Source organism: Fistularia commersonii, chromosome 25, assembly GCF_037954325.1.
Source record: "Fistularia commersonii isolate RoL2024-O1a breed Wild chromosome 25, RoL_Fcom_v1.0, whole genome shotgun sequence".
Taxonomy (NCBI): domain Eukaryota; kingdom Metazoa; phylum Chordata; class Actinopteri; order Syngnathiformes; family Fistulariidae; genus Fistularia; species Fistularia commersonii.
Genome location: NC_141308.1, coordinates 14,795,001 through 14,818,243, shown reverse-complemented (window position 1 = coordinate 14,818,243; position 23,243 = coordinate 14,795,001). Strand labels below are relative to the sequence as shown.

At 54.4% G+C, this 23,243-nt stretch overlaps 2 protein-coding genes across 5 annotated transcripts; one reads left to right on the top strand and one right to left on the bottom strand.

Annotated features, from left to right (window-relative positions):
* Positions 1 to 6,973: 6,973 nt before the first annotated feature.
* LOC147219511 (uncharacterized) lies at positions 6,974 to 8,653 on the top strand. 3 transcript variants are annotated; one of them, XR_015108743.1, is made up of 3 exons: positions 6,974 to 7,431; positions 7,706 to 7,866; positions 7,945 to 8,653. XR_015108743.1 is itself a non-coding variant. In XM_086173054.1 (3 exons), exons 1-2 carry the CDS (start codon positions 7,051 to 7,053, stop codon positions 7,802 to 7,804), a joined length of 480 nt encoding a protein of 159 aa, XP_086029180.1. In that variant the 5' UTR covers positions 6,974 to 7,050; the 3' UTR covers positions 7,805 to 7,837; positions 7,945 to 8,653. The 3 variants fall into 3 exon arrangements, 2 of the variants coding, with proteins under 2 accessions (XP_086029180.1, XP_086029179.1); XM_086173054.1 differs by having other exon boundaries at positions 7,706 to 7,837; XM_086173053.1 differs by lacking the exon at positions 7,945 to 8,653 and having other exon boundaries at positions 7,706 to 7,943.
* Positions 8,654 to 15,262: 6,609 nt separating this feature from the next.
* ptmab (prothymosin alpha b) lies at positions 15,263 to 18,441 on the bottom strand. Of its 2 annotated transcripts, none has more exons than XM_086172742.1 (5): positions 18,335 to 18,441; positions 16,132 to 16,197; positions 15,975 to 16,059; positions 15,815 to 15,900; positions 15,263 to 15,732 (listed from the first exon to the last, which is right to left on the bottom strand). In XM_086172742.1, the coding sequence occupies exons 1-5, from the start codon at positions 18,368 to 18,370 to the stop codon at positions 15,688 to 15,690; spliced, it is 318 nt and encodes a 105-aa protein (XP_086028868.1). In that variant the 5' UTR covers positions 18,371 to 18,441; the 3' UTR covers positions 15,263 to 15,687. The 2 variants fall into 2 exon arrangements, with proteins under 2 accessions (XP_086028868.1, XP_086028867.1); XM_086172741.1 differs by lacking the exon at positions 18,335 to 18,441 and adding an exon at positions 17,333 to 17,601 and having other exon boundaries at positions 15,266 to 15,732.
* Positions 18,442 to 23,243: the final 4,802 nt, after the last annotated feature.

Below are 23,243 nucleotides of genomic sequence, written 5' to 3'. Positions count from 1 at the left end.
ATCCTGGAAGAGACCGGTCCTGCAAACGAAGACCAGATGAGGAACGGATACACCAGATGAAGACCAAATAAACACCTGAAGTCTTAAGCCAGACCCCCTAGACCCCACATTGGACCATGTCCACAACATCCATGGTGCGTACAGGGGCGCACCCCACCCCACTGTAGACACTGGGACCACATCTCGGTTTCTGTACCCCGTGTGGAGACAGACTGAAACAAACAATGCTGTAACCATAGAAGTCAAGCGTTGGTCCTCAGATTTCGAGAGCTTCCTGCAGGACTGCTTTGATATGACCGACAGGGATGGGTTCAAGCCAAAGTCACACGAGAAGACTCGTCCGTCAGCGCACAGGAGTACGCTGAGTATGTGACTGGATACATGAGCTCTCCTGTCGATATCATTTCTTCTTCTTCTTCTTCTTCTTCTTCTTCTTCTTCTTCTTCTTCTTCTTCTTCTTCTTCTTCTTCTTCTTCTCCTCCGTAGGTCTTTTCCCTTCAGGTGTCACCACAGCAAATCCACTTTCTCCATCTAACCCTATTCTCTGGATCCTCCTCTCTCACACCAATTACCTTCATATCCTCTCTCACTACGTCCATAAATCTTCTCTTTGGTCTTCCTCCAGACCTCTTGCCTGGCAGCTCCAATTCCAGCATCCGTCTACCAATATATTCTCTATCCCTCCTCTGTCCATGACCCAACCATCTCAGTCTGGCTTCTCTGACCTTCTCTCCAAAACATCTACCATGTGCTGTTCCTCTGATAGACTCATTCCTGATCCTCTCCATCCTGGAAACTCCCAAAGAGAACCTCAACATCTTCATCTCTGCAACGTCTAGTTCTGCCTGCTGTCTTTTGGTCATTGGAAAAGTTTCTAGTCCAAACATCATCGCTGGTCTCATCACTATCTTGTACACCTTTCCTTTTATTCTGGCTGCAAGTCTTCTATCACATAGTACCCCTGACACTTTTCTCCACCCATTCCAACCTGCTTGGACCCGTCTCTTCACCTCTTTTCCACACTCTCCGTTGCTCTGGGCTGTTGACCCCAAGTACCTGAAATCCTCCAGCTTCTTGATCTCCACTCCCTGTAGCCTCACCGTTCTCGTGTCGATAACATGGCGCCCACCGTACGAGTCAGAAAGCTCTCCAACCAGAAGCCCTTGCTGAACAGTCAGGGACGCCACATGCTGTGTGCCCACTCTCATGCGTTTAGGTCCGGCAATGAGACGGAGTACAAAGCTGCTAAGTATGGACTGAAGAAAGCCCTCAGAACAGCCAAGAGGCAGTACAGAGAGAAGCTGGAAGGCTTCCACTCCACTGTTGACCCTGTGCGTACGTGGCAAGATCTACAGCATATCACGGACAAGTCCCCCCAGCATCAGCTCAGCAGACAGCCTCAGAGCCTGTGCCAATGAGCTGGCTGATGTTCTTCCCGCCATCTTCAATCTGTCCCTGAGCCAGAGCACAGACCCCGCCTGCTTCGAGAACACGACTATCGTCCCCTTCCCCAAGAAGAACCCACCCACCTGCCTGAATCACGAGAGGCCAGTAGCACTCACTCCGATCGTCATGAAGTGTTTTGAGAGCGGGGCTGGCCGAGACTCAGAGCAACTTCCGGACACCCTTGACCCGTTCAAGTTTGCATCCCGGCCCGACAGATCCACCTCAGACGCCATGGCCACCACCCTCCAGTACTCCCTCTCCCGTCTAGAAAACAAAGACTCCTACATCAGGATGCTCTTTGTGGACTACGGCCCCGCATTCAACACGGTCACGCACCACAAACTCACACACAAAATGTCCGCCCTTGGCCTGCACCTCACCCTCTGTAACTGCCTCCTGGGCTTCCTGACTGGCAGACCCCAGTCTGTGAGGATGGGTAACACAACCTCAGCCAGCATCATCATGAACACGGGCACTCCTCACAGAGGTGTCCTCAGGCGACTGTGGCGCCTCACATGAGGACAACATCATCCCAAAGTTCGCAGACGACACCACAGTGATAGGGCCCATCACTGTGGGGGGAAGAGATGGCCTCCAGGATAGAGGGGGCCAGTCTGGTGAAGTGGTGTAGGGAAAAGAACCTCATTCTCAACACAGACAAGACCAGGAGATGATAGTGGACAAGAGGAAGGAGAGGAGACCTCATCTACTGCTCTTCCTCCGAGGTCTTGAGGTGGAGAGGGTGAGCAATGTCAAATACCTGGGTGTCTGCATCAGTGAGGACCTCACCTGGTCCCTCAACACCATGCAGACGGTCAGGAAGGCTCAAAAGCTGCTGGACAGGTTTGGCATGTTGCCTAAGATCCTCAGCAACTTCTACAGCTGCACCCAGTGGTGAAGACCACAGAGAGGATCACCGGAACTCCACTGCCTTCTCTGCAGAGCGTCTACCCCCATCGAGTCCACAGGAGAGCAGCTTCCATCGCCAAGGACCATGGCCACCCCCAACACAGACTGTTCACACTCACACCCTCTGACCGGAGGTCCGGCAGTGTGAAACGTAGGACGACATGACCGAAGAACCCGTTCTATCCGGCTGCCATGCGTCTCCTGAGCAGCTGCCAGGAGTCCATAACCATGTTGTACCTTGACTGCCGATCTAAACTACATGCGTACAAGCTGCACCTGCACTCTGTGAGTCTCACACCCACAGAGTACACACCTGCCAACACTGTTTACATAAGAATAAGAACAACTTTATTTATTCCGAAGGACAGGGTTGTGTCAGAGTTTCAAGTAAAACATATGAATATACATAATAGTAAGAAATTGTATAAATAGTAAAAAAAAAAAAAGGGGGTGAGAATAAGAAATACAAATCCAACTATACCAAAACTACGGTATAGTTTTGGTTGACTCGCATGTTTGGTTTTGGCAAAAGTTTTACGCCGGATGCCCTTCCTGACGCAACCCTCTGCATTTATCCGGGCTTGGGACCGGCACAGGGAGACACTGCTCCGTGGACCCCCAAGGCAGGCTTGGAGAGACATAGGCCAGTGCCGCCCTGTGGCTGCATTAGAATAAGAAATACAAATAAAACTATAAAGTGTCAAAGTCAAGGGTATAAGTGTTTTAAGGTCTTAAGTACAAAGATTTGAAGATCTCTAATGCTGTTTACATTCTGTGTGTGCATACATTCCCTTGCGCTTCTATTAACATACATGTCTGGAGGGCCTGGGAACGCAAGTAAGAATGTCATTGAACAGGGAAACCCATTTCCAGACTGTACATATGACAATAAACACTTTGAATCTGGAATCTTAAAATGCTGAGCTTTAGGTTGGGAGTGTTTTTGGGGCCTGGACTTCGACCTCTTAACTTGGATTAATTGAGTCATTAATTACAGACGAAGATACAGGTCGATAACATTAGCTTTGCTGCAGAACATAGCGGCTTTGCTAACGCCAATAGAAAGAGTCTCCGGTCAACACATGGTTGAGTTTCAACGTGTTGAAACTAAATGACCGTGTCTACAAATTGACCAGGTGAGATGGATCGCTGTGGACTGCTTGGCGGACCTTTTTTTTTTTTTTTTTGCCAACCAACAGAGAGCGTTTCTATGACGCCAGCCAATCAGCGGGAATCTGTCCCACGACATCTCCTCCACCTCCTCTGCTGTCCTCCCAGCAGGTCAGATCCAGCTGCAGGTCTATGGAGAAGTCTGGGCCTCCTGGCCTTCTGGGCCCGTGCGTGTGGGACGCTCAGTGAACTGAGTCACGCTGAAGGACCTATTTTTCCTGCGTGGGAGGCCGCAGGACACGTCAGTGTGAGCCGAGGGAAGCCTGAGGACCTCCTCACCACCTCGCTGAAACTGCTGTTCCATCGCCCGACGAATCACTGCTGCTATTTCGAGGTCCTCCGCCCACTCTGCTCCACGGCAGGCCTGAGCGGGGACCGGTGACAGGAAGCTGAGTGTCTTTGGGCTCCTCTGGGCTCAGATACAATCTGAGGTCCGTGTGACCCAGTGGGTGTCTCTTCTTGGTGTCACACGCTGAGAACTTTGGCTACAACTTCTCAAATTTGAATCCAGATATGTGCCCAGATATGAAGGTGTACCTTTGGTTCCACCTAACAACACCCCCATTAGCAGCACGACCCCCTTGGACCGGACCCCGCTGCATATATGGGGAAACCCCCCGCAGTCCGTGAGAACTGAAGGAGCCTCTCGGGTGAGAGGTGAAACATCTTCAGGGGAAGAAAATCCAGTCCAGTTGCTACGAGAAGATTGTGACGGTCCTTGAAGGACCTTCCCAGAACCCAAAGGAACCCGGAGAACCAGCGAAGACCAGATGAGACACCTTTGAAACCACAACTATCTCTGCAGCCCCTGAGCTCTCGGACTGTGGTCTTCTTCACTGTGACGAGGGAAGTTCTGTCAGGAACTTTACCTGCTCTGAATTCTACATTTTACATTACATTCCAGTCATTTAGCAGACGCTTTTATCCAAAGCGACTTACAAAAACTGTAATTCAATAACTGAAGAGCCAAAGTACCAGTAGTCATTATTCAGAAGTCACCACTCTGCCAAATAACCATCTCAAAACCATATACATACATACATTCGTTCGTTTTTTTTTGTTTTTTTGGGGGGAGAGGGTCTAAGTGTGATTAGTGGGGTAGTGCTTGGTGAAGAGGTATGTTTTCAGCTCACAGCAGAAGATGGGCAGCGACCCCGCCGTTTTGACCTTTTCCGGGAGTTCGTTCCACCGCCGAGGAGCCGAGACCCAGAAGAGCCGAGACCGGTTGGATCGGCAGCCGGGGCTCCGAGTGACGGGGCGGACGGTCGCCCCGGGGTCGCGGACGGGTAGGGGCGTGTGGCCGGACCATATCCTGGAGATAAGACGGGGCGTCCCGTACACCGGCCGGTGGACGAGCACCGGGGTCTTGGACTTGATGCTGGCGGCTACCGGGAGCCGGTGAAGGACATAAGAAGGGGAGCGTGTGGGAGGATGTGGGACGGTGGAACACCAGGCGGGCTGCTGCTTTCTGAAGAAGCTTCAGAGGCCTGACGGTCACCGCTGGGCTCCGGCAAGGAGGGAGGTGCAGTCGTCCAGACCAGAGATGACTAGAGCCTGGATGAGTATCCGCACCCTATCCTCTGTAAGGAATCAGTGGATCTTCCTGATGTTGCGAAGGAGGAATCTGCAGGAACGTGCGACCGCTGCGACGTTCGCTGGGAACGACACTTGGTTGTCTGGGTTAGGGTTAGGGTTATGGTTAGGGTTAGGGTTAGGGTTAGGGTTAGGGTTAGGGTTAGGGTTGCCGAACAAAGAATCTGTGCGTCACAGAAAGGATGCACGTTGGGAGCCGAGCCTCCATCATTTCTGTCTGTCTGCTCCGAGTCATGTGATGTGGTTGGACCTCCGGGACCAGAACTCCCGATCGTGGGTTACCGGAACAAGACTAGAACCTGCAGTTCAGCTGTCAGCCTCTTGAACCAGGATAAACCCTTCTTCATCTTCTGGACTTCAAACGAAGCGCATAAAAATCTGGAGAAGCAGTGCTTGTGGATGAGACCAGTGGACCGTCTCCCGAAGAAGCAGAAACGCTCTTTCTCCATCTGGACTCCTCATGCGGGAGAGGCTGAAGGGAAGGTCTCTTCAACCTGCAGCGCCCCCCGGAGGACCACAGGGCTCACTGCAGACAAGGACGATGGAAGCTCTTCAGCAGGTCAAGTCTGCTGCAAGCTCAGTAGGGGGGGGCATTATTTCTCTCTCTCTCTCTCTCTCACACACACACACACACACACACACACACACACACACACACACACACACACACACACACACACACACTCTCTCTCACACACACACACACACACACACACTCTCTCTCACACACACACACACACACACTCTCTCTCACACACACACACACACACACACACACACACACACACACACACACACACACACACATACACACACACACACTCTCACACACACACACACACACTCTCTCTCACACACACACACACACACACTCTCTCTCACACACACACACACACACACACACACACACACACACACACACACACACACACACTCTCTCTCACACACACACACACACACACACACACACACACACACACACACACATACACACACACACACTCTCACACACACACACACACACTCTCTCTCACACACACACACACACACACACACACACACACACTCTCTCTCACACACACACACACACACACACACACACACACACACACACACATTCTCACACACACACACACACACACTCTCTCTCATACACACACACACACACATACACACACACACACTCTCTCTCACACACACACACACACACACACACACACACACCCCTTCAGAGATCTGATCTCAGAAGTCGGGCCTGGTTAGGACTTGGACGGGAGACCGCCAGGGAATCCCTGGTGGCGTACGGTTCGGGGTCGGCGCGGCGCGGGAGGTCGAGCCACTGAACATTCCCGGTCGCCTCCTCCTGGTGTGTCCACGTGCTGTCGAGCGACACGCCGAAGCCCTCGCCGCTCCTCCGCAGCCTCCTCCTCACGTTCATCCATGATGGCTTCGTTGCAGAGAAACTATTTCCTCACGAGGATTCATAAAGGATAAATTATAATTATTATAAGCTGTTGCCTCCCCTCTGAAGACGTAGCAACAGATCCTCCAGTTTTATGTTGTCATCGACCTCTTGGCCTTCCGTGTGCTCATCCTCTCGCTCTACAGTACATCCCACAATGACGGTTGTCACCGGCAACGATAACTTCTATTCAACGCCGAAATCATCTTTGCGAAAACAAACAGATCGTTCACGGTTCCTGTTCCGCGTTCTCCCCGGCGGACTCTGACAGGCGTTAGAAATGTAACGTCAATAAATAAAGGGAAATAAACGCCGTCCACCTGGGAGGAGCGCGTCTTCCAGGAGCTCCCCGGCTGCAGCCGCGGCCACCAGGGGGCGCTGTGTCGCCTCCGCCCGCCTGCTGCTTCCGGTTCCGGTTCCTCGCGCCCGCAGACGCGCCGGTGTTTGCTGTTCTCCTCCAGCGGCCGGAGATGTACCGGACGCCGGCTAGGCCACCGCGGAGTCCCGGAGCTCCGCGGCCGCCCGCAAGGTTCCCGTCCCCGGGCTCCTGCTGGTCCTTCCCCGGGTCTCGGTCCCCGTTCGGAGGCCCGGGTCACCGCGGAGCTTCTCCCCGCGGAGGCTCTCCTTTCTCCCCGGGCTCCCCCGTTTACTCCCCCGGTGCCAACCGCGGGTACCGGGACGGCTCCCCGGCGGGCCCCGGTGGAGGCGGTCGAAGCTTTGGCGAAGCTCCGGCGGCGTTCGGCGGCGGCGGCGGCGGCGGCCGCGGCCACAGAGGAGCCGCCATACGGCGCCGAGGGGACGGTTTCCGGCGGCCGCACGGCTTCAGCCCCACTTCCGGTCACGGCGTTCAGGTAACCGGTCCGGGTTCCGGGTTTTTCACGCTGAGTAAGATCCGGGTGCAGCCGTGAACAGCTATCGGGCCGTCCGCCCCAGGAAGCCCTCCAGGCTCTGGTCCGGGTCGTCCGGGTCTTCCGGTATCCAAGCGATGACGGCGGCCCGTGAAGAGCGAAGCCCCCGAGATGGTCGCGGCCCGGGGGAGCCTGCGAGCAGGGGGGGGGGGGGGCTTTACATCTAGACGGTTAGATGTTCAGAAGGTCTGACGCCACCTTCTCGCTTCCTTTCCAGCCTCCATCTTCAGACTCGGTGGACAAATACTTCAGCCCGGCCATGCTGCAGGATCCCTGGGCAGCTCTGACTCCGGCCGCCGCGGGGCAGCAGCAGTGACTGCAGGAAGCGGCGTCCCCATGGAGACTCTTGGTTGTTTTGCTGCGTCAACTCATTTTTATGTTTGTTTATTTTTCAGTTTCTAAGTGTAAATCTCTGAATTGACTTCTCAAATTAAAACCGGCTTCTTATTTGGAAAGGAGTCAAGATCGTTGCATCCCCGTCGCAAACACCAGGACCTCGGTCCCGGCCGACCTGGGGTCCCGCCGTGAGCCTCGGGGCCGGTTCTCCCTCCCCGCGGTCGTATGACGGACCTCCTGCGGGTCACCGTGGCGATGCCCTCGGAGGCGCCGGGTATCCCTCCCAGGAGCCCCTGGACCTTGCTGGCCTGCAGGGTCGTCCTTCTCAGCAGCCACCGGTCGGGCGCTTTGGCCCTCCGGAGTCTCCGGGTGCCAAATAACAAAGTAAACACTTCAGAGTCCAAGTATTTGGAGTGTGTGTGTGTGTGTGTATGTCTGACTGAAAGCAGTCAGGTCAGTGTTCTGTAAAAGCAGAGTAATTATCTCAAGTCATCATGTCAAGCAGATCTTTCTGTGTCAGGGAAAGCCAGGTTTTCTGAGGGTCTGTGAACCCGTCGTGATGCATCGGGAGGTCCGAGGGCCTTTGAAGACAAGTAAGTAACTTGTGAAGGTCAAGAATCGGATGCCAAGCAGGGCCTCGTTGAGCTTCGCTTCAAGCCCCGACGTCTGACGGTGAAGAAAAGCAGGCCGCTGAGCTCCACGCTTCTTCAACCCGCGCCCGTGCCGTTGACCTTCTCGTGTCCTCCACAAGAGGGAGACAGGACGGTGTCGGTCGAAGATCTCATCGAGGGGAAGGATCGAAGCTCTGGACCGAAGCTCTGAGCCTCGGCCTCGAATCTCACTCTCATCAAAGGGATCCGATGATTTTGGTGGGACCAACAAGGCAACCAGAGGAGCAGAAGGAAACGGCTTCTCTGGTCTTCTGATTAAGACAAGAAACTATTGATCTCCACAGGGGAAATTCCTTTGTCACAGGAGTGAAACAGATTTAATGTTTAAAAATAAAGAAGTAAAATATAAATGGAGAAACAGAAGACATCCATGAATAACTAGGCAGCAGCAACAACATAAAGAAATACTGAGTGTGACAAATACACGTCCAGAACTGAACGACAACATAAATATGACTAATATAGTGTGAAAAAGAAATGACGAGAATAAAACAAAAACAGGATGTGTGCGAGCCGGGTCCAACAAGGATTAGACAGACGGCAGCGTTAGGACATGTCATGTGAATGAGCGAGGTTGTCATTTTTCAGTTGGTCCTCACTTTCTCTAACGCTTCGGACGTTCAGTCCAAGTTGGAATCATCGTGGATCTTTCCTTTCACAGAAGAGATCTTTGTGAGGAAGGAGTTTGAAGATGTGGTCCCAGGTCCTGGTCCAGGAAGCCCGTTAGCGGTGAGCCGTTGCTCGGCTAACCCCCCACCCACAAATAGAGGTTATTTATAGAAGCTGCTGGGGGGGGGGGGGTCTCCATTGTCCCAAAGACAAAAAGCTGCTCCTCCATGCTGCTGGTGGAGGCGGAGGGGGTTTTCGGGGGGAGGGTCACCGAGTGCTGGTGAATATTCATTGGGGGGGCTGGGAGAAGGGGGGCTGTCTGATTGGCTGCTGCTCGCCCCGCCCCCCAAGCCCTGTGCGTACCGGCCTCTGATTGGCTCAGTCGTTTAAATCTGGAATTCATATTTCTAGTTTAAATCTCCGTATTTAGTAACAGCGGCAGAGCAAGTGGAAGTATTAGTAGAACTAGTGACATGCTCTCAGACAGCAAGCAAAGAATTTCATCGTGCGGGAAAATATGGGGATGTGACCTGCTGTGCACGTGACAGTAAACACCTTGAGTGTAAGAACTTGTCTTCTCAAGATGATGAACGTGTACCTTCACGAGCTTCTTGGAGCCGTTAGTGCCGTTAACTGTGGTCGCCCTGTTACAAAGCTGACCCTTGAACCTCCAGAAACCTCCAGCAGGCCATAGAAATATTGAGTTTCCAGGTGTTTCCGGGGTGGGTTGGTTTACTGCTCGTCCTTGTACTGACCACGCAGAACCTCACAGAGTTCCGATCGGCCGTCTCCCCGTGCCGATCCCATCTAAACCGCCGTCTTAACCGATATACCTGTCGCATTGATAACTTATCGGGATAAGTATTGGTATATGAGTTGTATTGATAACTTATAGATACAAGTATTTGTATATGTGTCGTATCGGTAATGTATTAGTATATGTGCTCTCTATGTAGCCGGTGCCTCTGAGAGCCCGGATAGATCCAGAGGGTTGCGTCAAGAAGGACATCCGACCTAAATATTGTGACAAAACCAAGTATGACCATCGAATACTGCGACCCACCAGCGGCGGACGAGCTCGGACGTTAGCTACTACCTCGGACATTACATCACGTCACCAGAAAGATGAATCTCGGCGAGGAGGGACGGCCTCCCGTTTCCGGGAAGCTGTGAATTTCCTTGAGATGAACGGAATGTGAGTCACATCAAAAGACATTGCTGAACTTTCATCAAATCCATCATCGTGAAGAGCCCCACTGATTACCCGTCGCTTCAGAAACATGGAAACATCATCGATGATGTCACGCGGCTGGACCGTGACCTGCGGCCTCCGTGAGGGACAGCGCCGCCACGAGGAAACTCCCACCCACTGCGAGCCTCACCGTCTGTCTTGGAGGCTCAACTCTGAAAGGAAAAGGCGAACGTGGAAGTTCGGAGGTGAAGCTGCAGTGGAAAACAGGAAGCCGTCGGAGAACTCAGCCGGAGGCCTGGTTCCTCCAACCGGCAGCGGCTGAAGACATGTGGCCAAAGAGAGAGAGAAGAGAAAGAAAAGAAAATGAAAAAGATGTCGCGGTCGGTTTGTTGGTTAGTTGGTTAGTTGGTTAGTTGGTTAGTTGGTTCGACTGCCTGGTTTCGCTCCTCGGATGTGTGTAGATGTTCCTCTGTCCTCCGGGGAGGGTCGGACTCCATCGCTCCGGCTCTCCCGCTGCTCCGGCAGGAAGCTCGGCAGGAAGTGATGAGGCTTCCTGTTTTATTTTTAGAAACTCTGGAACGGGCTTTTTGCGTGTGTGTGTTGACCTCCATAACACACACTCGGCTGGTGTATGTCTCGTCTCAGTCAGTTTCTCCTGTTTCTGACTTCTCACGTTGTGGAGACGCAGAGCCGTCCCTCGGTTGTTTCACCTTTCAGTTGCATTTCAAAGGTCTGACGATCGATCGAGACGATCGGCCGCCGGAATCCAAATCATCGCCGATGGTTATTGAAGTCATTTGTCCGTAATTGTCATCAGTTAACGCGCTTATGGTTTCACCGTTCAGTTCAAAGCTTTTCATGTCCAGACGTTTCCATTTTTTCACCGGTTTGAAAAAAGCAGGTTTGGAGACAAAACTTCATTATGCTGCCAAAAGTACCTGAGGGGGTAATGGACTCCAGGCAGCCGGGGTCCACCTCGGATCCGGATCCAGCTGCTCCGCTCCGGTCTTTCCTCCGCTCCGGCAGCCATTTCAGGAGCTGCAGTCGCTCCTATCATGGAGAACAAAAGCTGCTCCGTCTTTGTCTCAGCGGAGGACGGCGGGGGGGGGCAGGAGCGAGGGACCGAGCAGCGGACCGGGGGGACGGTGTCTGCAGGAGGGCAAGATCCGGATCCGTCGGTTCTCCGTGTTTGTATGCTTCGACGCTTCTGCTGCCCGGAGGCGTGCACGTGCACATGCGCGTCACTGAGTGGCTGGATTGATGCTCTTTTGCACACGCGCGCACGCGCACCCACACACGTACACACACACGCTCACACGGTCAGACTCCGACAGGCGCCCTCTGGTGGTCACAGGCTTTAAGACACATTTAGACCTATGGACGATAAGAGGGGGGGGACTCCTGACCTCTGACCTCCGACCCATCAACAGTGACCCGTGAGCAGGTGAACGATCAGGTTCCACAAACTGGCAGGAATTCTGAAAGCAAAGCCTCCTGGGGTCACCATAGCAAAACATGTTTTACAGAAGTATCAGTTGACCAGTCCCAGTAAACTACTACTGATACACCAGCATCAGTAAACTACTACTGATACACCAGCATCAGTAAACTACTACTGATACACCAGCATCAGTACATGAGTCTCAGTACACTACTAATAATAACACCAATAATACACCAGTTTCAGTACACTAGTACACTACTACTGATACACCAGTATCAGTACATGAGTCTCAGTACACTACTAATAATAATACTAATAATACACCAGTATCAGTACACTAGTACACTACTACTGATACACCAGTATCAGTAGACGACTACTGATACACCAGTATCAGTACATGAGTCTCAGTACACTACTAATAATAATACTAATAATACACCAGTATCAGTACACTAGTACACTACTACTGATTCACCAGTATCAGTACACTGGTATCAGTACACTGGTCTCAGTACAATACCACTGATACACTCGTCTCAGTACACTACTAATAGTACACAAGTATCAGTACACTACAACTGATACACTAGTATGAGTACACTACAACTGATACACTAGCATCAGCACACTACTGCTGATATACTAGTATCAGTCCACGAGTGTCACGGTACACCAGGCCTGATGGCTGCGTACCTGAGATTGTGTTAAGCCGGAAAGCTCCAGGATACTGTCCTGTCACCATTCCTATTCACCCTCTTCACCACCAACTTCCACTACAATTCTGGCTCCTGCCACCTCCAAAAGTTCTCAGACGACTCCTCCATAGTCAGATGCACTAACAGCGATGAGGAGTACAGAGGGCCGATGGAGGGTTTTGGCGTGTGGAAAAAACTGAACCACCGACAACTCAACGTCAGCACGACCAAAGGGGTGGTGGGGGTAGACTAGAGGAGGGGCCGGAGGAGACCTGTCCCAGTCACCATCCAGAGTGAGGAGGTGGAAATTGTGGACACCTACAAGTACCACGGGGTCCACATAAACAATAAACTGAATTGGACCCACAATACAGATGCCCTCCACAAAAGAGGACGGAGCAGGATGTTCTTCCCGAGGAGATTGAGGTTGTTCGGTGTCTGTAGGCGGCTCCACTGTGCTCTTCTTTGCTGTGATGTGATGGGGGGGAATCCAGGTCCGGTGAGGCCAGTGGGCTCGACAAGCAGGCGAGGAAAGTTCGCACAGTGAGTAGATTGAACTTGGACTGTTTGGAAACAAAGGCTGAGACAGGGGTGAAAGACAAACCTTGTGTGATCCTGGACAATCTGTTCGGTGGGGGTCGACTTTGGACCCAAACGCAGCCACACAGGAGACTGAAGGTACTTTACGGAAAATTGAATCCAGGATTTCAATGAAGACGGGGTGCAACAGTACTGGGTACAACACTAGGAACCCAGCCTACCCTATCTGGACTGGACTGCTGGACCGGATCTCGGAGCCGTGAGGAATCCCCCTCACCGTCTGCACGACGAGCCGTGTCCATCCCTGTCCTTCTTATTGTCTTGTTGTTACATGTCCTCTTGTCCTGGGCTGTTGTAGCGTTTGAATTTCCCCAATAAGGATCAATAAACCAGTATAATATCTTATCTTCCTAGCATCAGTGCACTTGTATCAGTACATAAGTCTCGGTACACTGCAGTAGTCTCAGCGGGGGAGGAGTACTCTGACCGCAGGAGTATTCCGAGTACCGGGCTCCCCCATCGCGCTCAGAGCGCCACCACGCCGTGGAAGCGGCTCAGACAAGAAGACACTGGTCCGTAGGACATCAGCGGAGGCGGCATTGTTGCTACAAGTTCTCTGAATACTACAAGTATGACGGATAAGAAAAATACATGAAGCGGCAACCAGTCCTGGTGGTTTGCTGCTGTAGCCGGAAGAGACGATTTACTGAAATTTCCAGAAAAAAAACAGTGACTGTTCTTCAGAGGAGAAGCTCGTCTTGCTCTCAGCTTCTGTTAGATGAAGAGCAGCGCAGGCACAGGACCAAGTTCATGTCATCTGAATCTTGGAGCTCTAGAAAGTGTTTGGTCTTAGATGTGGGAACGGTCTCGCTCGATCGCGTCCTTTGCTTCCGCTTCAGCTCCACAGAGAACCGCCCGATGGTTTCTCGCTGTCCGTCCACTGCTTGGTGACCAGCCATCCTCTGCCCTTCCTCTAAGGAAATATCACCGAGGTGATGTAAAAGGCTCCTGAGTCTCCAGCGTTCATTGCCGATCGTGACCACTAGACGGCGACAAACCCCAGACCTTCTGAGGGTCCAGCATTCATCCAGGTAGCATCCAGAAATGAAAGTTTGAGGTTGTTCCCAGAAGGCCTACTGTTCCCCTCTGCCTCCCCCCGGCCCACACACTGTTGGTTGTCATTGTTATGACTGTTCATCCATTCAGCCTGTACCGCATACAAACATTCACCCACATGTTCCTGGTGAGAAATCAGCCAGGGACCTCCTGCTTGGGGTGATTGCCTTCGAAGTATCTCCAAGACCATGACTTGCTCCAATACTGAGCAGGACGGGGCTGCGGGACACGGTCCTCCGTGGATCTAATGGAGGGCGGTTGCTTCCACTGCAAACAGACCTACTGTTCTCTTGACAGCGGGCCTAGGACACAGGAAGTGACATCACACATCACAATAGCTATTCTTGTCACTTTGACCTTGATACCTCAGGTCCTCCTGGCACCGGCTAAGGAGGTTGGAGAAGATTAGACCCCTGTTCCAATGGTCTGTCCCTGAAGGCCGCCCCCGCTTTGGAAGGAACCAAATGGCCAGGGCGGGGGGGGCTCCCCAGATCCGTCGCAGCACTAAATGGGATTGAGGGCTTATCACTTAGCCGTCGAATGGATTTAGGAGCTGTGGGCCAAAAGACGTGCCACGGCTCGAGAGCTCCTGCAAGCTGCGGCCGAAGCCAGGAAGCAAACACCCGAAGCTTGGGGAGCAGCGCCCAAAGCTGACTCTCAGGTACCTTCTGCCCTTTGGTTTCATCCAGCGGTACGCTGTAGAAACTGAGGGGGCATTCGAGGACCTTCTCAATCTTTTTTCAGTGTGCGAGACCCTACAGATCTCAACCGTTTTACAACTCACCGCCCGAGGGGAGGGCGGGCCATCCACTTGTGAGGGCAATGGAGGCATTTCTGTCCAAGGCCCACGAGGCTAGCGCCTGGTGTCGGCACACTCTTTCCGTCAGGTCCACTCAGACCTCATGGTTCACCTGTGACCATTTGGAAAAGGAGCCGACTACATTGAACCTAAGATCCGGATGGACGTCCGTCACGCGGTGACACGTTGAGCTCTGAGGGCTGCCGGTGGCCTTCGACCGCACAGATAAAGTACAACTCACAAAATAAAAGTCCGGTTTATTGTCAAACAACAAACTCACGTACATCGAAAACAGGCCGCCATCAAACAGAAAGTCGCTGACAAAAAAAACAAGGAAAGAAACATTTTTAAAAAAAGTTCACCCCCCCCCCCCCCCCCCCGACCCTCCCCCCATACAAACAGACTAGTTATGGTACAGCTAAAGTACATACATTAAATTTACTGGAATGCTCTGAGTTCAACCGTCTTTACAGCGTGTCTGGTGGGATCTTTAACATGGCCGACCGGGTCGGGTTTGGTCCAGAGACCCCCAACAATATGTACAAAAATATAAAATGTAAATAAAAATACAAACAAATCCTCCGCTCGGGTTGTTGCTCTGCTGCCGTTCGCCTAGAAGGTCGAGTGATGCTGTTGAACTCTACTTGCTAATGACCGTGTTGATTTTTTGTAATAATTTTTCCTTGACTCAGTCCTCTGCCCCCCCCACCCGTCCCCCCACCCCCCTGCCGACGACCCCGGGTCAGAGGTGAAGAACCAGGAAGTGGTCGGGCCGGACGCCGCAGGGAAACGCGTCAATCGTCGTCGTCGGTTTTCTGCTTCTTGGTCTCGACGTCGTCCTGGAAGAGAAAGGAGCGACAAACGTCGTGACTCGGCGTGCGACCGGGCCTCCGGAGAACGGGGCGAGCGCCGCCACCTCACCTCGTCGTCGTCTTCGTCGTCCTCAGCGGCCCGCTTCGTGCCGCCTTCCAGCTCGTCTTCGTCCTCCTCCTCGTCTTCTTCGTCTCCTGCGGAATCAAAGTCAGACTCTCGCTCCAGCTTTTGGGAAGCCGTTGTGTTCAAAGCGGACGCCCCGACCGACCTTCTCCGTCGTCCTCTTCGTCCTCGTCATCCACCTCGTCCTCCTCCTCGTCGTCCACGTCTGGCTCGCCGTTCTCTTCGTTCTCCTGCGACGGAAGGCGCATGCTTCAGACCGACACACGGACACACGAGGCGCATGCGGGTGGGACGCGGGCTACCTTTCCGTTGGTGGCGGCATCCTTGCCGTTCTCCTTCTCCTCTGCCAGCTTCTTCTCCTTCAAGTCCTGCAGACACACACCAGGACGGCCCAGTTACAGGCCTGTGCCGCCGGGACCCTCCCCCTCCCGCCGCGGTAATCCGATACTTTGATGCCGGCCCGGGGCATTGTGGGTATTGTAGTATTGCGGGACCCGCCATATGTCACAAGACACGCCCGCAGGCAGAACTGCATCTCCCAGGATGCACCGCTCCATCAAAGCATGGGGGAGGACCGGGCCGCTGCCGCGCGCTCAACCGGAGGACAATAGAAGACGACACATGGCGGACCCCCCTACACACGCACGCACGCGCGCGTGCACGCGCGCACACACGGCCCCGAAGATCGATGAACCTTCTGATTGGAGGATCCGCGGACGCGACGCAGGACGGAGTAAAACCTCCGTGACTAAAAATAGCGCGGACCGGGAGCGGCGGATTACCGCCGATAATGCGGGTCCCCCCCCTTCCTCCCCCGGGGGTTCACAACCCCCGCGACCCCCGCCGGCAGAGCGTCGACCCCCGCCGCCGCTCCAGGTGTGCGGGCATCACATCCGCACAAGTTGCTTGGCGAGCGCCTGTGACCGCAGGAGTAGCTGCATCACCGGGGACAAAGTTTCCCCGGAGCCGCGGACGCTGCGGGCCCGGAGGGACCGCGGCACCCCGGAGCCGTGCGGCCACGGCGAAGATACCGGACCGGTCCGGACGGCCGCCGAGCCCGCGCTTCGCCCGCCCCCATTCAGAGCTCCTCTCCGCCGCTTCGAGCGACCAGAACCCCGGGATGCCGGCCGGTCCCCTCCCGAGCCCCGGCGGGCTGCGGGTCCGCCGATGAGCGCGGTTCGGTTCCGGTCCGGGAGCGCAGCACCGACCGGCCGCATAAACAAAGACCCCGCGCCGACCAACCTCGTCGACGCCGTACCTCCGGTAACGGTCGTCTTTACAACGGCACTCCTAACGAGGAGGCGTCCGAGCACGGCCTGGTTCTATTAGACGGTTCGGCTGACCCGGTTCTATTCATCCGTATGGCCGCTCCGTCGCCACGGAAAGAGCGCGAAGCGACGGCGGGGACCCTCTCGAGAGATTTTCAACGGATATCCCGGCTACCAGCCGGGCGCCCTCGCGGGCGGGCCCGTTACCGGCCCGGTACCGGTCCCGCCGGCTTACCTTGGCGGAGATCTCGGATCCGGAGTCGACTTGCGTGTCGGCCATTGTGTGCTGAGAGGACGGCTGCGTGCGTGACGGGGCTCCGCGGGTCTGAACCAGTGGCGGCACCGGACGCCGCCGAGCCGGATTTATAGAGCGGTGGGCGGGGCCGGTCTCGGCTCCGCCGCCGCCGATTGGCCCCGCGGTCGCACAGAGGTGTTTTCTGCGCGCGCTCAACTGGAACAATGGCTCGAATTTCTGAAGACGAGGCCACGCCCCCTCCGCTGCAGCGCCTCGGAATCGTCCAAAAATGTCACATTCCGCCGTTTTAACGTCGAACCGGGCGCGACGTCGTGCCGCTCAATCGCTCGGCGGGACCGGGGAGCGGAGTCCGCTCGGCGCCGGCCGACACGCCGCCACACGCCGACGGCCGCCCCGGCGGACGCACGTCAACGGCTGATTGATTGATGTCCGTCCGCTCGAGTGGCGCGGCGGCGGAGGACGCTGCTCCCGCCCACCGCCGCCGCGACGGGAAGATGCGTGTCCGGGGGCGAAGCCACGCAACCGGGGCTCTTTGCCGAAATAAACTGTGGTGTGGAGCCGGCGGCGACGAGGAGGAGAACCCATAAGGTTTAAGAGGAAGTGGAGCATTGTCGCCATATTGCCGCCGCCCCCCCCCACACACACACATACGTCGGCAGCCATCTTTGATTCTCGTTTCTGAATGGCGCACTTGAAAGTCGTCTTTTATATAACCACTTCGATTCACAGTCGACGTCTAGTCTCTAACAAGAACACACACACACACACACACACACACACACACACACTGGCCTCTCGACCGAAGACACAGCCTCCGGAGGTCCGGGCACGGTCGGTGCCGGTGGCCTCATTTCCGCCCCCTCCATTGTTGGAGGAGGGACAAGCAGCAGTGCGACAAAGCAGACATGCGATGAGACAAGTGCGAAAATAAGTCATAATGTGCTCATGAACTGATGTTATGAAACACGGCTCGGTTCTTACCGACTTGAGCACACATGGCATTAAGGAGTGGAACATGAGAAGGACAAAGCGGCGGAAGGACGGCCGCCATTGCCGGCTCGGGATGGGGGATGGGAGCGGACTGACGCGGCCCACACTCACGTTCTGCTCCGGTGACGCACGCGCCGCGGAGGACGGCTGCCATTGGCCGGAGAGGAGGGAGCGCGCCAGGCCGGCCGCCCATTGGCTCCCGCCCACGTCCGTCTGTTCAAACGGGGCTCCGCCGGCGCGCCGCAAAGCGCGGATCCAGAGCCGGATCTAGAGCCGGATCCAGAACCGGAGCCGCGGCAGAGAAAAGCGGCTCCGCCGGCAGCCCGCACTGAACATGCAAACTTCACCTTCTACGTGCGCTCTGACGCCCTTCCGCTTCCTGTAGGAGGACATGGTCACCGTGTCACAAGAAGCCGTCATCTTCCTGGAGGACAGGCTGTGTCTGAGTCTCCAAAGCACTTTGCGCCTCTCCAAGTCCACCAAGCAAGCTTCTTCTTCCTTGAGCGGCTCCTGGGGAGACGGGGGACGGAACGGGTTCTCGGGTCCCCTCGGAACGTCTAGATATAAGAACTGAGAAGAGCCGCCTCAGCCGGGGGCCGGACTTGCGGAGCACACACCGTGTCCTCGAATCCGAGACCGAGCCTCGGCGTCTTCTCTGTACTGCTCCATGACCATCTCCGGCGGCGAGAGGACGCCGAGGGCCTTCCTCCCTGGGACGAAGACGTGCCGAGGCCTCGTCGTGCTCCAGATTGGAGCTCAACGAAGTGACAGAAATAAAGCGAGCCCGAGTCTCTGGTCCAGGACCACGCTGAACCTGGACCACAGACCTCCAGGGAGAAGAACGTCGGCGGTTATACTTCTGCAAAAATAGTCAATCTCATCGATTGGAATACGGGACGGAGGAAATAGTGTCGTGTTTTTTTATTTTAAAGCACGATGTTTCAATGATCTCAGCGATGCGCAATTTTACTGACAACAGACCAGAAGGTGAAGGAAGCTCAGGAGGTAGGTGGGACTGTGACCTCATGAAGAGCAGAGAGGAGCTCCCGCTGTGAGCGTGGAGAGAGACGTCTGAAAACGTGCAAAGGCAGAGAAACGAGAGCAACGACTATTAACATTTGAGACATGAGTCCACGCAGAGGGAGCAGCAGCAGCGAGTGCCACCCCTTCCCCGACACTGACGACTGCCGGTCCACCCGACAGGACGGCCACCTGGCGAAGTTTGACACTGTCCTCCCGTCCCTCTCGTCCGCTCCTTCGCTCCGCCGCGATTCATCCCTCCGGGACTTGGTGCTTTGGTGCCCGAAGCTGAGCGTGACCATGACGAAGGACATGGTCATCTGCCCGGCAGGCAGAGGCGATCACCGCCACCATACAAGGGGAGCCAGTAGAAACGTTGAAGGATTACAGATAAAGGGGCGCTGTCCTCGACAACCTCTGAAGTTCTCCTCCAACACCGAGGAGATCATCGGAAAGTGTCACCGTCGACGGCACCTGCTCAGGGAGCTGAGGTCATTCGAGGCTGGCGGCACAATCATAGCCGCATTCTATTACGCCTTCATTGAAAACGTAATGACCTTCTCCTTCACCCGCTGCTTCCATTCCATCACCCAACACCACAGGAATGGCCTGGAGCGCAGCGCCTTGGTCTGCTCCACAATAACTGGCCGTCCCCTCCGACCTCTCTCCCGCTTCCACGACTCTCCAATATTAAAAACAGCCAAAAAGATCCTCTCAAATCAGTCCTCGGAGTGGCTCCCCTCAGATGGTGGACTCCGCTGCCCCCCCTCCGAAACCCAGAGGAGATGGGCAACCTTTGTCCACAGAGCCGTTCAACTCCTCAACTCCCAGCAACCCTGCAGACCCCTCACCGCCTCACCAGAGTGATGCTGCTCATGATATATTTACGATATAAATGCAGAGCGAGTTTACTTATTCTGTGCAATCATTTATTTATATATACACTATGAGGCCAAAAGTATTGTCTCACCCGTCCAAATCCTGGGGATCAGGTGTTCCTTCCCATGGCCACAGGTGGATAGACTCAAGCATCTAGACATGCAGACTGTTTTAACAAACATTTGGGAAAGAAGGGGTCGCTCTCATGAGCTCAGCGAATTCCAGCGTGGAACTGTGATAGGATGCCACCTGTGCAACGAATCCAATATTCCACCGTCGACTGTCAGCTGGCTTTTAAGAGCATGGAAGTGTTTGGGAAGGCCAGCAGCTCAGCCACCTAGTGTTGAGGTGCGTCAGAGGCGGCCTGGCGCCGGAGCCAGAGCAATGGTCTTTGCAACCGAACATGAGCGGTTCCATTCCCGGCTCCTCCTATTGTGTCCAAATGTTGTCGAGCAAGACACCGAACCCCTGTCTGCTCCCCCGGCGCTGGTCGACAGCAGCCTGCTGCTCATGGTTTATCCATGATGGGTTCATTGCAGAGAACCAATTTCCCCACATGGGGTCAATAAGGGATGGATTATTATCATAGTGCCAAGAGATCGCAAACATTCTGCCTAATCAGTGGCTTCAGACCTCCAAACTGCATGTGGTCCTCAGATTAGCTGAAGATCAGTGTGCAGAGAGCCTCACGGAACGGGTTCCCATGGCCGAGCAGCTGCGTCCAAAGTGCAATGCAAAGCGTCGGAAAGCACGCCGCCACTGGACTCTAGAGCGGTGGAGAGGCCTTCTCTGGTGTGACCAATCTCGCCTCTCCATCTGGCAATCTGATGCACGAGTCTGGGTTTGGCAATTGCCAGGAGAACGCTACCTGTCTGACTGCATTGTGCCGCGTGTGACGTTTTCATTATGGTGCGGGCTTGTTTTTGTTGTTTTTGGCCGCTTAGTTCCAGCGAAAGGAACTCTGAAAGCTTAAGCGTACCAAGACATGTTGGACAATTCCATGGGAACAGTTTGGAGCCGACCCCTTTCTTCTCCAATAAGACTATCCACCAGCACGGTTCTGAAGAACCAGCAGACGGGCACGGCTAAGTCCACAATGCAGACATCTTGGAAGCTACAGTCCCAGGCTCAACAACGGCGTTTCTCCCAGCCTGTCCAAGTGCTGCCGAGCAACACACCGAGGCCCTTCCTGCTCCGCGGCGCCCCCCGGTGGTCGTCTCACAGGAGAGGGCACGCCGGAACGTGTGGAGCCCCTCGGACGTCAGGAGACCGTCACGCCACTGAGATGAACCACTGGAGCGGCGGCCTGGAACACCAGAAGCCCCCAGACCTCCACCTGTGACTTCCCACTTCCCCTCCCCTTAGCGGCTCCTCACAGAAGAAACAAGGGCGGCACCAGTAACATGAAGAGGTGTTTGCATCCACAACGACCAGCTTCACCTTGACTCCATGTTCTCCTCCTCCTGATACCCCATCTACGACCTCTTCAGGCCCTGTCCGAACCTTACTGCCCAGTTTACCCTGTCGTGCACCATTCAAACTCTTCCTCCTCCTCCTCCTCCTCTTCTTCCTCATCATCCCTTCTTCCTCCTCTTCCTCTTCCTCCTCTTCCTCTCCTCCTCTTCCTTGTCTTCCTCTCCTCCTCTTCCTCCTCTTCTTTCTCCTCCTCTTCTTTCTCCTGTCCATCCTCCTCTTCTTTCTCCTCCTCTTCCTCCTGTCCATCCTCCTCTTCCTCCTCCTTTTCTTTCTCTTCCTCCTCAGATCCATTGATTAGGCCTCCGTCTGCAGTGGCCTGCCTCCATCTGATCCTCTCGTCTCCCACCAATGCACTTCCCGTCCTCATCCCCTCCAGCCCTGAACCTCCTGGTCATGGATGGAGGATGCATCCAGAAGGTTCTGTCTTACAGCTCCAACGTCAGCATCTTTTCTCCAGATCTTGTCCGTCCCTCCTCTGTCCATGTTCAAGCCCTCTCAGTGTGACTTTATCTCCTGAACATCTAGCGCGTGCTGTCCGATCAGACTCTGCTTGGATACTTTGGTGTCATGTGACTCTGCACCCAAGGCCTTCCAGAGATGTGCCAGACAGCGTCACGACTTCCGCTGAAGCTCTGTTTGTGTACTAATACCACTATTACTACTCAGAACGCAGGTGCTTCTGTAACAGTGGGTTCCATCCATCCCCGAGGTTCGGCTGAGTCTGTCTCAGGGGTTCGGCGGAGGTGGACACACTCACCCGGCTCATAGGATCGGTGATGGCGCGCCCCGCCAGGCCATCGGCGGCCGCAGGTGATCACGCTACGGAGCTCGGCCGATCTGTGGTGCGCTCAGTCATCGACTTGTCGTGACGCTACGTCGTGTGACATCTGTCTAAATATTTGAATCCCTTCATTATGTCTGGCAGAAAATAGAAAGTGGTGGGACGAATATGTGCAATATGGATTCACACGTATGGCGGAACATGATGGGAGTCGGCGTCCTAACTGTTTTTGTATTTTTGTGCGCAAGTCATCAGTTTTGCTGGTTTTGTTCTTTGAACACAGAGATGTTGAAGCGCGGCTCATTTCGTGCACCAGTACAATCTATTTTATTTTTCCAATAAAGATAGGTTTGGTGAATGCCCATATGAAAGTGGTGGGGTTCAGGACCTCCGCCAGGGTTAAGAACCACTGCTGTGAAAGTACTGACACTATTAAAAAAGGTGCACTTCCAGAATGACGAGTACTATCAACAATAAGGGTGAAACCAAGGGGACCATCTAACACGCCGGGGGTCTCCCAGGGTTTCCAACCCAAGGACCCAAATGGATGGAGTCACAGAGCAGGGACCCCCGACTGTACTTACAAATCTGTGTGCGCATAGTATTAATTAGGACAACATATATCCATCTATTTATTTATGAGGTGGCACGATGGCGCAGTGGTTAGAGCCTCAGCCTCACCCTGAGCGAGGGATAAGCGTCAGCAGATGAACGGATGGACGGACATCTAAATATGTTCAAACA